Source organism: Bufo bufo, chromosome 6 (genome assembly GCF_905171765.1).
Source record: "Bufo bufo chromosome 6, aBufBuf1.1, whole genome shotgun sequence".
Classification (NCBI taxonomy): domain Eukaryota; kingdom Metazoa; phylum Chordata; class Amphibia; order Anura; family Bufonidae; genus Bufo; species Bufo bufo.
The window spans coordinates 284,734,367-284,748,433 of NC_053394.1; the positions used below are offsets into that span (position 1 = coordinate 284,734,367).

Genomic DNA, 14,067 nt, shown 5'->3' on the forward strand with positions numbered 1-14,067 from the left:
CCAGTAGTAATAATGTCCCTCATTTTGCCCCATAAGTAATTATGCCCCCATAGTGTCCCCAGCAGTAATAATCCCCCCTATAATGTGTGCCTGTACAAAAAATACCCCCTTATAAGATGTGCCAGTACAAAAATGACCCCTTATAATGTTTGCCAGTAAAATAATCCCCCCTTGCAATGTGTGGCAGTACAAAAATACCCCCTTAGAAGAGCCCGAACATACTCACCGAGCCCTGGCAATTTCCCGCCAGTCGGCCATTTTTGCGGCTCCCCTGCAGAGAAGGAAGGAGGAGGAGGGAGCTCTGCTGGCTGCAATAGGCTATAACGGCGATTCCAACAAAACCTCCCTGCACAGCACAAATCGGCCATAAGCTCCAGACCTCAGCCACTGGAGGCACTAATTCATACTATATATTTGCAGTTTGCCTACGTGTACAACCCACTAGGGCATATAAGAGAGATAAAGTAGCATTTCGGACTGTACACTAGACTATCAGCTGCAGTCTCACTACAAGAGGATCCAAATAGTATGACTCAGAGCACTTAAATTAACCCCATACACAGTATTTTGATCAACATCCCGATACAACAATGGGGCCACAAAAAGCACAGAGTGCCGCAGAAAAACTGCGAGAATATGCTAGACAACCAGAGGAAGCTACGCGCTCACCTTTGCCTCAGCGTAATATTAATACCAGAGCAAGTTCTGTATCCGACGTACTACCTAATACAACATCTTCAGAGGAGAATACTGAAGAAGTCACTCTCAAGCAAGTATCCACCCAAGTCTTAGAAGCCATCACTGCATGTAAGACATCCCTCACAGGGAAATTATATGAGGTCAAGATTGATTTGGGACTACTGCGCCAAGACCTGCATAATCTGCGAGAATGGGTTCAACACGCTGAAGAACGTATCTCCCGTATAGAAGACACCACTGCCACTGTTCCTAGAGCAATATCTGATCTCAACGCCAAGTGGAGACCTGAAAGCAGAAATCAGATGACCTTGAAAACAGGCTCCGCAGAAATAACATCAGAATCATTGGCTTGCCTGAACAAGCAGAGGGTCGATCACCGGACGAATTCATTGAAAAATAGATGAAAGAACTTTTCCCAGATGCAAACTTCTCCCAGGCATATGCGGTGGAACGGGCCCACAAAGTCCCTGCAAGACCACCTCGCCCCATGCTGGCAAGATTCCTCAACTGCAAAGACAGGGACAAGATTCTGGCTCTATCTAGAAGGCAGCAAGAAATCAAATTCGACAATACTAGAGTCTCCATATTTCCGGATTTCTCCATGGAACTACAGAAACAACGCGCCACTTTTATGGATGTCAAGAGATGACTGAGAGAGGCCAACATCCCTTACTCCATGGGCTATCCTGCAAGACTCAGAGTAGTGGACGGCGACAGAGCGGTCTTCTTCACTTCCCCTGGAGAGGTCGCTGAATGGCTGAACCTACGACGCAGATCTCCAAGACGCTGAACAGACCGGCAAATTTCAGGGACTAATCGCATGAGGATTCTACTAGACTGGTTTGGCTTAGTTGAAATGTGATAGAATTATCCAGTTGCAGCTTCTTGTTAATGCATAGATTCCATTTAGATGATGATATAGGGAGTTTTAATATAGGCATGCATGTACTAAAATGGCTACATTATAACTGTGGTCACGGCCTGCATGCTTCTGCCAACCTTCATTGCAGGCAGTGGCAACCCAGTACAACTGGCCTTCAGTCTGGATTAAGACACTGGTCCTGACATATTTCTACAGTTGCCAATACACAAAGTTAAGAAAGTTCTATAGGTTTACTAGGTTGGAAAACTATTATGGTAGCTCCGTTAGCTACAGTTTTTATGTTGCAATACTGTTCTAATATACACTCACTGCATCATACTTCACTCCTGAGTCTATATTTACACCCAGGATTCCATAGCTGAACTAAAAATCTTATCATGGAATGTTAGGGGACTGGGTACACCTCAAAAAAGAGCCATGGTTCTAGCTTTTATTAGGAATCACAGCCCACAAATCTTGTGCCTCCAAGAGACGCATCTTACAGCCAGCACCTCCCGGGTCTTAAAGAAGCCTTGGGCTCAATGGGACGCACATTCCCACCACAGCTCTTCATCCAGAGGACTGAGAGGAGTGTTTTTTTCTTGGTACACAAACAACTACGCTGGGAGGTAAAAGACCTAGTCACAGATTCAGAAGGCAGATTTGTCTTTGTTCACTCTCTTATTGACAGCGTACAGTACACGTTATTAGGCATTTATAATCCTCCTCCTGGCTCTTTGCAAGTGCTACACCTAGCAGCAACCTTTGCAGCTACGTACCCACATGCCAGGATAATTTGCATGGGAGACTTAAATATGATGCTGGACCCCTCTTGGGATCAATTTTCAAGGGGTAGCAGACCCAAGGAGTGTGGGGAGTGCAACTTAGTAGATTCCTGACTGAATTTAGATGGGCAGACCTCTGGAGAGTTCAGCATCCTAGAGACGGGGAATACTCTTGCCATAGCAGGAGCCACAACTCCCTAACTCGAATTGACTACTTATTGGGCAACGGGTTAGTAACACTAAACCTGCGATCCATAATATATCTTCCTAGGGAAATATTGGATCACTCGCCGATATTGGGTACTCTGATTCGTAGTGCCCCTTCTGTATGTGTATGTATATTTATGTATAGAATGAACATACATCCGTTCTGGCTGAATCTTATGGGCTCGGCAGATGGGACTGTCTCTCAACTTACTGAGTTTCTGGAAATACATGGAGATGAACCTAACTTGATTCTATTGTGGGATACCTTAAGGGCATTCCTCCGCGGTTCCCTACACTCAAGCATCTCATATATTAAAAAAGATACTAAATGCTCGGAGTCAGAGCTTAAATTGCAGTGCACCACTCTGGAGCAGAAATATATTAGACACCAGACCGATTCCAACAGGACTGCTTGGCTACAGGCGGGTAGACAATACTTAGCTATCCTTAAAGATAAAGCGGATAGCAAACTGTTCTTCATGAAACAGACAGCGTTTGATCGGGATCTATATAGATTCAGCATAACAGTATCTGAATCAGAGATAGCCACCTACCTAGGAGGTACAACCCAACCCTCACCACACTGCAAAGTGCTCAGTTAGACCAGCCAATTTCCTTGGAAGAAGTAAAACAGGCCATAGCAGATCTTAATAATGGGAAGTCTCCAGGGCCAGACAGGCTCCCCAAAGAAGTATATGCTAAATATGCAGAGGTGTTTGCTCCACAACTGCTAACCATACTTCACTCGGCATTGTTGCTGGGACGTCTGCCAGACTCATTTATGGAAGCCACCATAATACTGTTACTTAAACCCGATAAAGAACCCCTAGAATGCAGTTCCTATAGACCTATAGCCCTATTAAACGTGGACTACAAAATCTTAACCATAATCTTGGCCACTCGCCTTAATCAGGTGATCATTTCTCTGATTCATCAGGATCAGACGGGCTTTATGGCCGGAAAGTCCACTACGGAGAATATCAGACGGGTGCAGGTGGTTACACAGGTGGGCTATTCCTCTAATGCGGATTGGGCCCTAGCTTCGCTGGATGCCGCCAGAGCATTCGATTCCGTCAAATGGGCTTATCTGATTGGCTGTTTGCAGAGATTTGGGTTTGGCCCAAAGTTCCTCAGATGGATTGGTATGCTATACAGTAGCCCAGTAAGCAGACTACTGATAAATGGGGAGTTATCAGAAAAATTTACCCTCCATAGAGGAACAAGACAAAACTGCCCTTTGTCACCGCTCTGGCGGTTGAGATGCTGGCAATCAAGGTGAGGAGTAGCACAAACATAACAGGGGTGAGTCTGGGAGAAAGAGAGGTCCATATAGGATTATACGCGCACAATATGGTTTTATATCTGTCCTCGCATGACACATCTCTCCGCAACGCGATGGCTTTGATAGATGAATTCGGAGAGTTCTCAGGCTTAAGAATAAACTGGGAGAAATCAGTATACATGCCACATTTAAATATCTGGGAATAAATATTACTAAAAGACACACCCAGGCCATGTCACTTAATATCTCCCCTCTTACTAACCATATATGGAACAAGTTTCAAAGTTGGAAGACTCTGCCTATTTTGGTGGCAGGGCGTATTAACCTCATCAAAATGATTATACTTCCGAACGCCCTTTATGCCTTTCAACACTCGGAGGTGCAGGTACCCAAATCAGTGTTTAAAGAAATAGACTCCTTGTCTAGGGTTTTTATTTGGGGCAGATCTCGAGCCAAACTTAGTTTAGACACCCTAAAGCGGCCTAAAACAGAGGGAGGCGTATATTATTTAGCAGGTCAACTAAGACTCATTAAATCCTGGTATACGAACGAGGAGCTTCCCACTTCAGAATACTATTTAAAGAGGCATCTGGGATGTTACACATTATGGTCGATTCTGGAGATGCGTCCCAAGTTCCAGAAACCATTACTTCCATTGCACAAATTGGCTCAAACGACATGGAAGGAGGCGAAATGAATATCACAATTTACAGAGGTTGTCTCGGACGTCCCTCTATGGGCCAACCAATCATTACCGCAGGTGCAGGTGGTCATGGGGGCGGACGGGTGGCAGTTGGCAGGAGTCAGAACTCTGGGAGACATATATGATCAAGGGGTGTTGATGTCCTTCGAGGCACTCTCTCAGAAATACAATATTACCCGCACACATTTCTTCTCATACTTACAACTTAGATCGGCCATACAGAGTACATTCCCGACTGGCAACTATAAGATCTCTAAGTTTCCCCTCATAGGGGTCGTAAAAACCCAAGGACCCAGAGGAATAGTGTCAGTAATTTACTCACATTTAGTACAAGCAAAGGTCAGTGCCAATCCCCTTACTGTAATAGACAAATGGAAATGATTGATACCCACACTTACAGAAGAATCAGCTACAGATTTATTAGAATCACATTTACAAGTATCCCCAGCAATCAACAACAAAATAATTAAATTTTATATTATACATCAGACATGTCTTACACCGACTAGATTATATAGAATGGGAAGGGCATCATCCACAGCATGTCCATGGTGTGGGGGCCTGGAGGCGGACTTTTGGCACATGATGTGGAGATGCAGCCCAATTGATAGATTCTGGAAGGAGGTGACAACTTTCTTATCTGATCTGTTGCTGATTCGGGTGGCCTGTACTGCTGAGGTTTGCCTGTTGGGAATTCTGGGTGAGGCTAACTGGGATCATTATATTACAACATTATTAGGAAATCACTCTTTATGGCATGTAAATGTATCGCTCTGAGGTGGTATAACCCCAATACATCGAGCTTATCCATGTGGAAAACACAAATAAATCAGATGTTACCATATACAGTATGGTGCTGGTATACAAACATCGCAATAAACCTAAAAAATTTGAAAAGGTCTGGGGAGTGTGGTGTGATTCACCTCATACTCTATACTCAGTCCCGGGACTAAGGCAGGCTTTATCAACTGCCCGAGGAACCACGGCTCAACCGGTGTAGTAGGGTACAACACTAACTCAGCCGGGACAAAGAGAAATAGCCAGTAGTGAAGTGGGTAATTATTATTTGTAATTTGTAGTAATAACTTGTTATATAGATAGTTTGAAAGTCTTGATGACAATGGAATATCATTCATTCTTGGTATTTTGAATTGTATCAGAAATGGATGTCAATTTACATATGGTCAATAAAAGAGTAAAAAATACCCCCTTATGTGTGCCAATATAGAAAATGTAACATGTGCCAGTAAAAAAAAAAAAAACGTTTAGTGCCCCCTGTAGAACAAATGTCCCCTAATGTGCGCTAAGTACCAAAAAATGCCCCCCCATGTGTCAGTACAAAAACTGCTCCCTTAGAACATGTCAGTACAAAAAACTACCCCCTTTTAGTGCCCCCCTTATAATGTGTGCCAGTACAAAAATGCTATGTCCCCATAGTGCTTTCTCCGACCTCCACCCCACTGTGGCCCAACACCAGGCTGCCAAATAAAAATAATAAACTCAAATACTTACCTCCATTTTGCTGTCAGAAATGTGGTGCAGGACACAGACCTCTTCTAGTCTGTGCCCTGAGCTGTATGCAGCCCGGCTCAAGCAGCGCAATAATGATGACATCTGTCTCTGATAGGCTACAGGAACTAGGTTTAAAGCCTATTTTAAAGGAAACGGTGTGCCAGGGAGACATCACTCCCATGCCCTGTCGCGAGATTCAAATGTATTGCTGTCCTGAGATGAGAGTTTCCACAATGGAAGCGCTCATTGCCCATGGCCCTTCTGCCCCCCTCTTGCCCCTACTTGGTGCTGCCTGAGGAAATTGCCTCACCTCACCTCATTTGTGGTGCACCCCTGTTCTCCTCCAATATCATGAGACTGGACTACAAGCTTGTGCTTTTATTTTTAGGATCTGAAGGGGAAAATTCTGGTGAAATCAAAGAAGCTCAGTGACCGCAGACTGTCACTTGGAGAGGATGAAAGAACAAGAATGGTGAGTGTGGAAGTGTGGAGCCAGCTGGAAATCCAGATGTGGGGCATGGGATACAAAATCATGGAGACCATAGGTGGGATGAAGGAATGGGTGCACTGGAAGGACATGGTCAGTACCGGTGTGACAGCGGCCTGTAAGGTATAATTAGACTAGAGACACAACATACCTGCTGCATCGCTCACCGTTTGTAGAGGATCTGGACAGGTTTGTTTTAACCAAAGAGTAATTTGAAAAGCAGAAGTAGAAAGGGCTCATGCTGATGGGCAGTGTGGGATATTTTTGTATTTTTGCCCTTTTCTTTCCATTCAGGACATTGCACAGGAGCTCTCTGACCTGGTGGTCTATTGCCAGTCAGTAGAGTATCGCGACCAGCCAGGAAACGTGTGCGAGATGAGCTCATTCAGTGAGGACAAGGTGCGCAGAGTAATGAAGGAATCTGGTAAGTAGATAACACCCATAGTCTGGATATCAGATGAGGAGCTCCAAAAAGCAGTTGCCTCCTGTTATTATAACCAAGAAAGGGTTGAATGACCTTTCTTTCTGGTGAAGTTGGAAGACACTCAGTATGGCTGCCCTTATTGCTTTTCCAGATTAAGGTCTCCTGCACACGACCATATTCGTTTTGCGGTCTGTAAAATACGAATGCAGACTTTGTGAATCGCTCACTTTTTACTTGCCCCTTTGTAGAAATGGCTATTTTTGTCCGCAAAACAGACAAGAATTGGACATGTTCTATAATTTGTGGCACAGCCGCATGGATGGGGACAGCACACGGATGACATATGTGTACTGTCTGCATTTTTTGCAGCCCCATAGAAATAAATGCGTCCGCATTGAAAATATGGTTGTGTGCATGAAGCCTAAAGCTGGGGTCCACAAGGCAACTTTGGATACAACACATACCACATGGCCAAGGATCACAGCATCGAGATGCTACTGTACTGTACCTTGCAACATAATGAAAGTGAGTAGGGTTACTTTGCAACTCGCAAGTTGCTTCCCTGTGGTTCTAATCAAATTCAAGGGTTCTGGTCTCAAGTCCATAGCATGGACATTAAAACAACTGTATTATAGCCAAAATTAAAGAGACACCATGGGATAAACTGATGGACTGTTAGGCTGTGTTTAGGGCCTGAGAGCATCTCTGTGTCATCCTCAGCCAGTGCACTAGTCATAAAACAATGTAAAGATCTTGCCTGGAGTCTTCCTCTAAAATTAGTTTTTCACAACTCGGGGGACTCTTGTAACGTTGACCAGATATTCACAGAAATTGATAGAACTAAAAAAGTGGCAAATCAATTGTTGTCCAACCAGTACCTGTTCTCTCTGAACGCATAATGGAGATGGGCCTGTGTGCTGTGCCCATGCCTCAAGCAATTGCTGTTACAGTATCTGCCATTTTCTTACACTGAGCGAATTATGGCTACTGTACCAGTTGACTATACAATGTATCTTCTTGCAGGAAATACTTTAGTTCGGTACAATACCCGACAACTCAGCCGCATTTACCCTGACGGATTGAGGGCCAACTCTTCCAACTTTAGTCCACAGGAGATGTGGAATGCGGGCTGCCAGCTTGGTAAGGTTATACTTGATGCCTGTATTAATCTTTATCTTTTCCTCTCCTTTTCTTACTGTACACTTTTCTCTTTCTGTTTTTCAGTGGCTCTGAACTTCCAGACCGCAGGTTACAAGATGGACTTGAACAGGGGGCGTTTCCTGGACAATGGTGGCTGTGGATACATCCTGAAACCAGAATTCTTGTGTAGAGAGGATACTCTATTTAATCCAGAGGATGGCAGCAGTAGACTGAAGATTCTGAATGTTAGGGTGAGCTCCTGGTTGTCCCCGTGGGTTACTTATAGAAAAATAACTCACCTGCCGAGTCAGTTTCACCCATAAAAGGAAAAGAGCTTGTAAAATAGGTGTGATTCTGAACAGTCGACACGTGTAGCATTAGTGGGCAATTTCATTTTTAATTTCTTTATTCCTTGTTATTTCATCAGTGTTATAAGATGAATAAACTCGAGCTGTTTGTGGCTGCCACTAGGGGGAGTATAGGAGCTTCCTGTATATGGATTGGTTTTGTTCCATAAGAGTTATATAAATCTGTATGCAGTTAGCTCCTCCTAGTGGTGGCAGCAGGTAGAAATCTTTTTCTCATTTAACTCAATGGCTGTGAGACTCATTGGGTTTGAAACTCAACTCTGACCAGACCACCAAGCCTAATAAAAATATATTATGAACGTAACCTGTGCAAGGTCTGCATAGATGGTACATAAGTGTTCTAATATTAAGCGTACTCTTGTTTTATGACCATTCCATAATGAATTTTATGTTTATATTTTTAATAGATAATTTCAGCCCAGCAGCTTCCTAAACTAAACCAGGAAAATCCAAACTCTATCGTGGACCCATTTGTGCGGGTGGAGATTCACAGTTTGGGGAAAAGGAGGGAAAGTGAAACAAATTATATCCTCAATAATGGTAAGAACCCCCACACTGCAATTTATCAGGCTGATGTGAATATTAATTGGGTTATGTACATACAGGAACTGACTTAAAGAGGTTCTGCACTTTGTTTTAACTGATGATCTATCCTCTGGATAGATCATCAGCTTCTGATAGGCGGGGGTCCGACACCCGGGACCCCGGCCGATCAGCTATTTGAGAACTAGCGTGGGCGGGGCTAAGCTCCATTCAAGTGAACACAGCTTAGCCCCACCCACGCTAGTTGATACTAGTCGTGACGTCAGTGGGCCGGCGGTAAACAGTGATACTGGAGCGCCGCTGCCTTCTCAAACAGCTGATCGGCAGGGGTCCCAGGTGTAGGACCCCCGCCAATCAGAAGCTGATGATCTATCCGGAGGACAAAGTGCAGAACCCCTTTAAAGACCTTATCAACTATTTTATTTTTATTGTTCCAGTGAAATGTGAAAGTGAAATGTGAAGCAACTTTGTAAATCTTTTGCATTGGTAGATCTATGTTTCTCAACTACAAATTGTGTAGTTTGATCCTGCAGTAAGAAGTAGTGGACATATAGGAGTATGACTGCAGGATCAGACAGGTTTTTTTCCCCTCAACAGCAGATGTAATGGGAGAAAAGTTGCGACATCCCGATACATATTAGGGAGAGTTCACATCACTGTTTCATTTTCCGTTCTTCTGATCCGTTAGAAGAACAAAAAAAAAAAAAAAAAAAATGGATCCTGTTAAATTTTTTTAGATGGGAAAAAAAGTCATGTACTTTTTTCGTCTGAATAAAACGAATCTCGGATGGAAATGGCAGGGAAGCAGAACAGGTGGTTGTCAGCCGGACCCCAATATACTTCAATGGGACCGGAAGACATTGCGTTTGCATCTGGCTGCGCCGGATCCGGTTCATCCTGGCGGGATGCCATCTGATGCAACAGGATCCTGTTTTTTTTTTATTGCTCTTCTTCTGACGGATCAGAAGAATGGAGAAAAGGAGATGTGAACTCACTTAGATGGTTGACCTGGCATTCATGTAAGGTGTATGACATTAATTTCACTGGGGGTTATATATGGCTTTGCTGTCCTTTTAAAGGGACTATTCCAGCCTTCATGCTGCAATAACATACCTTTCCCTATAAAATTTTCTTTTAAATGTTTGGAGCTGCACCATGTGACCTCTCTTTACTTCTGTCTGATATCTTCTACATCACGTGCAGTACGTTGCTTAAAAAGAGGTATTCCAGATGTCTGAAGTTATATCCTATCTACAAGATAGTAGATAACTATTAGATCGGTGGGAGTCCTAGCGCTGGGACCCCCACTGATCACAAGAACTGGGTCCCTGTAACCCTGCAGCCCCCCTGAAATGAACAGAGAGGCGGGTTGCACACGCATGTGGCAGCTCAATTAATTTCTATGAGAGTTCCCAAGATAGCTGAGTACAGCACTGGAAGTGGCAGGAGGAACGGATCAACGTGTGGTAGGAGACCCGAGGGACCAGTGAATAGAGTAACTAGAGATCAGTGAGGTACATCACTTTCTTGCATTAAGACTAGTTATACAAAACCAGCATATTCCACAGTACTGTACAATTGGGAGAGTAAAGCTAGTATTAGGCCTAATACACATTTCTGTTTTTCACTGACGAGTGCAGTCCTCATTTTCTGTGGACAGCACATGTAACTGTTGATTTGAGTGTGTCTGTTCACATATCGGTATTTTTTTACTGACCGCGGAGACATGCACTACTTTGGTCCATGATGCGGACCAAACGCGCCCATTGAAGTCTATGGGTTCGTGAAAATCACAGACATCTTCACAGATGAAACAAGGACACTTATTTCACTGACTCATCGGTAATGAGCGTTCCTAGTAGCACTTGTTAGCGATGATCTGGCAGTGTAATACTGATCAGGTCTACTTTTCAAAAAGTTAAAAGAAGGTGCATAAACTATATTGGGAACACCAAAATAAACGGGGGAAAAAACACCTTGTACAAAGTAATATAAATACTTTATTAATTCATCTTGAAAATACATAAAATCATCAGAAAGGATATGTGGCTACTGACATTCACCCAAGTGGACACAAGATGGCAACGTAACATAAGGTTATGGTAAATAAACGCAGTTCATAAACTAGATAGATAACATGTAAAGCCAATGATGGCACAACTATTAGAACTAGTGAAAGAACTGAATAGAGAAGCAAGCAGATGTAGTGATACCGACCAGATGTCCTGCCACTTCCTCCCAACGCTGTTTCACCCAGAGGCTTCTTCCATGGGTTAGTGTTACCAATCATACATTGTTTCTTTTTAAACCTCACCAAGCCAATCGCTGAGTGAAGTCACAACTAATGAAAATAAAACTCATCTAATTGTAGGTACAGGGAGAAGGTCAGCTGTGTCCTCCCATACATCGAGTATCCCATAAAGCAGGATTCAGGACTAGCACCAGGTGAAACATTCATTGGTTAGCGTGGTGTACACACGTCCTTATGTTATGAACCCAACCAGTGTACTGCCAGGACTCAGAGGTCCAAAATGTCTGTAGGTTACATGACTACTCCTAGGAGCATGTGCAACGCACAACATGCGGCAAGGGTCCTTTTAAGATAAAGAGATAAATGTAATTTTTCGTGACACCAGTTGCATTTCAGCAACGAGGAACTAAGTCCCCCTATGTAGTAGGTGATGGTGGAACCCAGGTGTAGGAATGCCAGAGTGGTATGAGGGTTGCCTAAGATGTCCCTCTAGGTGTGGCTGTGCACTTGTCACGATGCTCATACCTGGATATCCGGGAACCCCAGGCATTGCCGAACGAAGCAGAGCAAATAGGGTGAATAGGTGGCAGAGAGGATGATGAAATAAATTGAGTCCAGACTTTGTATGAAGTTCAACTGCAGCTTTACTTTGCATAAACCTTTCTTCAAATGGTTTACAGACTTGGTCTTGGTTTTCAGCAAGATTTAGCATGAAAATGGTAGGCAAACCATCTTGGCCCTGCTGTGCTAACAGGATTAAATAGGAACTTTTTCATTTTGCTTTCTGCTGGAACTGCTCTCTTTGTCTGACTCTATGGCAAGACACAGGGCAACTTCTTCCTGGCTAATGAAACTTCCAGATGTAGTCTCTCTGTTCCAGCAGAACTGAAGGTGTTCTGGCTGGCGTAGGCAACACATGTCCAGGAGGGACGCAGCACTGCACACCTGCTACCTTAGCAGGGAATGAGCTAGAACTAACTGGAACTAGCTGGTCCCCACCCTTCCTGCAGGACATGGGACTCTCCCACTCCTCCACAGGGGGGGGTTAGAATGGACTGGAAGGTTCAATTCTATTCTACATACTGCTCTGCCATATTTGCTGCCACCTGCTGGTGAACCAGGCACATTACATTTGAACATAAACAGATGCATAACAGGAAATGCACAATATATGGGACCTGGAATAAATGTATAAAATGACATTGAGATTGCATACCCAGATAGAAGCAGGGCGTAAGTGTGGTAATGCCACTCGGGGCGTTACATTCCCCCTTACTTAAGAGGCAAGCCGTTCTCAGCTTGTGCTTAGGAGGTGCTCTAAGGGTACCAAGTAAAAGTTAAGGTGCTGCATTAAACTATGTACTATTACTAATTGATAAAGCAACGGCTACCAAAAGGTCTCTGCCCGTATGAATAGGGTATGCATTCTGTTTTCCCTCTCTGTAATAACTAAAGAACCAAAAGGTGTGCAAAAAACGCTCATTACTGGCTTTTTTCTGAATATACTGAGCTCTAGTACCAAAGAAAGCTCGGGAGTGACTTCACTCTGTAATCCCGCCACTATGCAATGAAACGCTCGCAAATAGAAGGGTGGCCTAATCCTGTACTCCCTTCCAACACCAAGATCTAATTATGCTTTACGCTTTGTCACCTTGATATCTGTACAGGTAGCTACAAAATTTCCTTAAGGCTGCGTGCAAGGCCTTAGGACATCTAGAACTAGGAGGAGGAACCAGCCCACCTTCCATAGCTCCCATGAGGGCTAATCCCCTCTTAACTCACATTTTAGAAGCAGGTTACCCTTGGCGTTGTTAGACCTGCTTGTAACTTACCACTTGGTCCTCTCTGTGTAGCAACAATTTTCACATCTTCCCACTGTTCATCTTTAGAAATTAGTTCCTTCTGGGCAGGTAGTCAGGACGAGGTGTCGGCACTGTGATTAGTTTTGCCAGTCCGGTACTTAATGGTGAAGTTGAAGTTCGCCAGTCTAGAGACCCATCTTTGCTCTAGAGCTCCCAGACGCGCAGTGTTCAAGTGAGCCAGTGGATTATTATCGGTGTAGACAGTGACAGGTGTGGCCGCCAGATAATCTTTAAACTTCTCAGTTATAGCCCATACCAAGGCTAGGAATTCCAATTTGAAAGAGCTATAATTCTGGTCATTTTGCTCCGGTTCTCATAAAGACCTGCTAGCATAAGCGATGACTCTTTCAGTTCCAGCTTGTGTCTGAGATAGTACAGCTCCTAAACCTTTACTTGCGTCAGTATAGAGGCAGAATGGCAGGCCATAGTCAGGGTAGCCCAGGACTGGTGGCTCTGTAAGTTTTAATTTTTTTTCTACCAGTATCTTAGCATTCTGACAACCTTTGGGATAACCCTTCAAAAGCTCCTGGATAGGCTCCGTAATTTGAGCGAAGTGTGGGATAAATCTCCGATAGTAAATTGCAAATCCAAGAAAGCTCTTGACCTCTTTGACGGTCTTAGGAGCGGGCCAACTTTGTACTGCCTCTATCTTATCAGGGTCTGGTTTCACGCCCTCCACACTCACATGTCCCAGATATTGCACTTGGGGCTTTAGCAAGTGGCACTTTGAAGGCTTTACTTTCAATCCATATTGGGTCAGAGTCTGGAATACCTCTGCCAAATGCTGTAAATGCTCTTCTTAGGTCTTTGAGTAGACAATCACATCACAATCACATCATCCAAGTACAGCAATACGGTCTCAAAGTTTTTGTGTCCAAGACATCTCTCCATGAGTCTCTGAAATGTCCCAGGGGCATTGCACAGCCCAAATGGCATGTAGAT

General features: G+C 43.9%; 1 protein-coding gene across 1 annotated transcript in view; it reads left to right on the forward strand.

Annotated features, from left to right (window-relative positions):
• The window catches only part of PLCD3 (phospholipase C delta 3), a 101,331-nt gene that overhangs the window by 66,134 nt on the left and 21,130 nt on the right, over positions 1-14,067 (forward strand). The window contains 5 exon segments of the mRNA XM_040436596.1: positions 6,439-6,522; positions 6,832-6,961; positions 7,985-8,101; positions 8,186-8,352; positions 8,877-9,009. Coding sequence (XP_040292530.1) covers positions 6,439-6,522; positions 6,832-6,961; positions 7,985-8,101; positions 8,186-8,352; positions 8,877-9,009 — 631 coding nt within the window.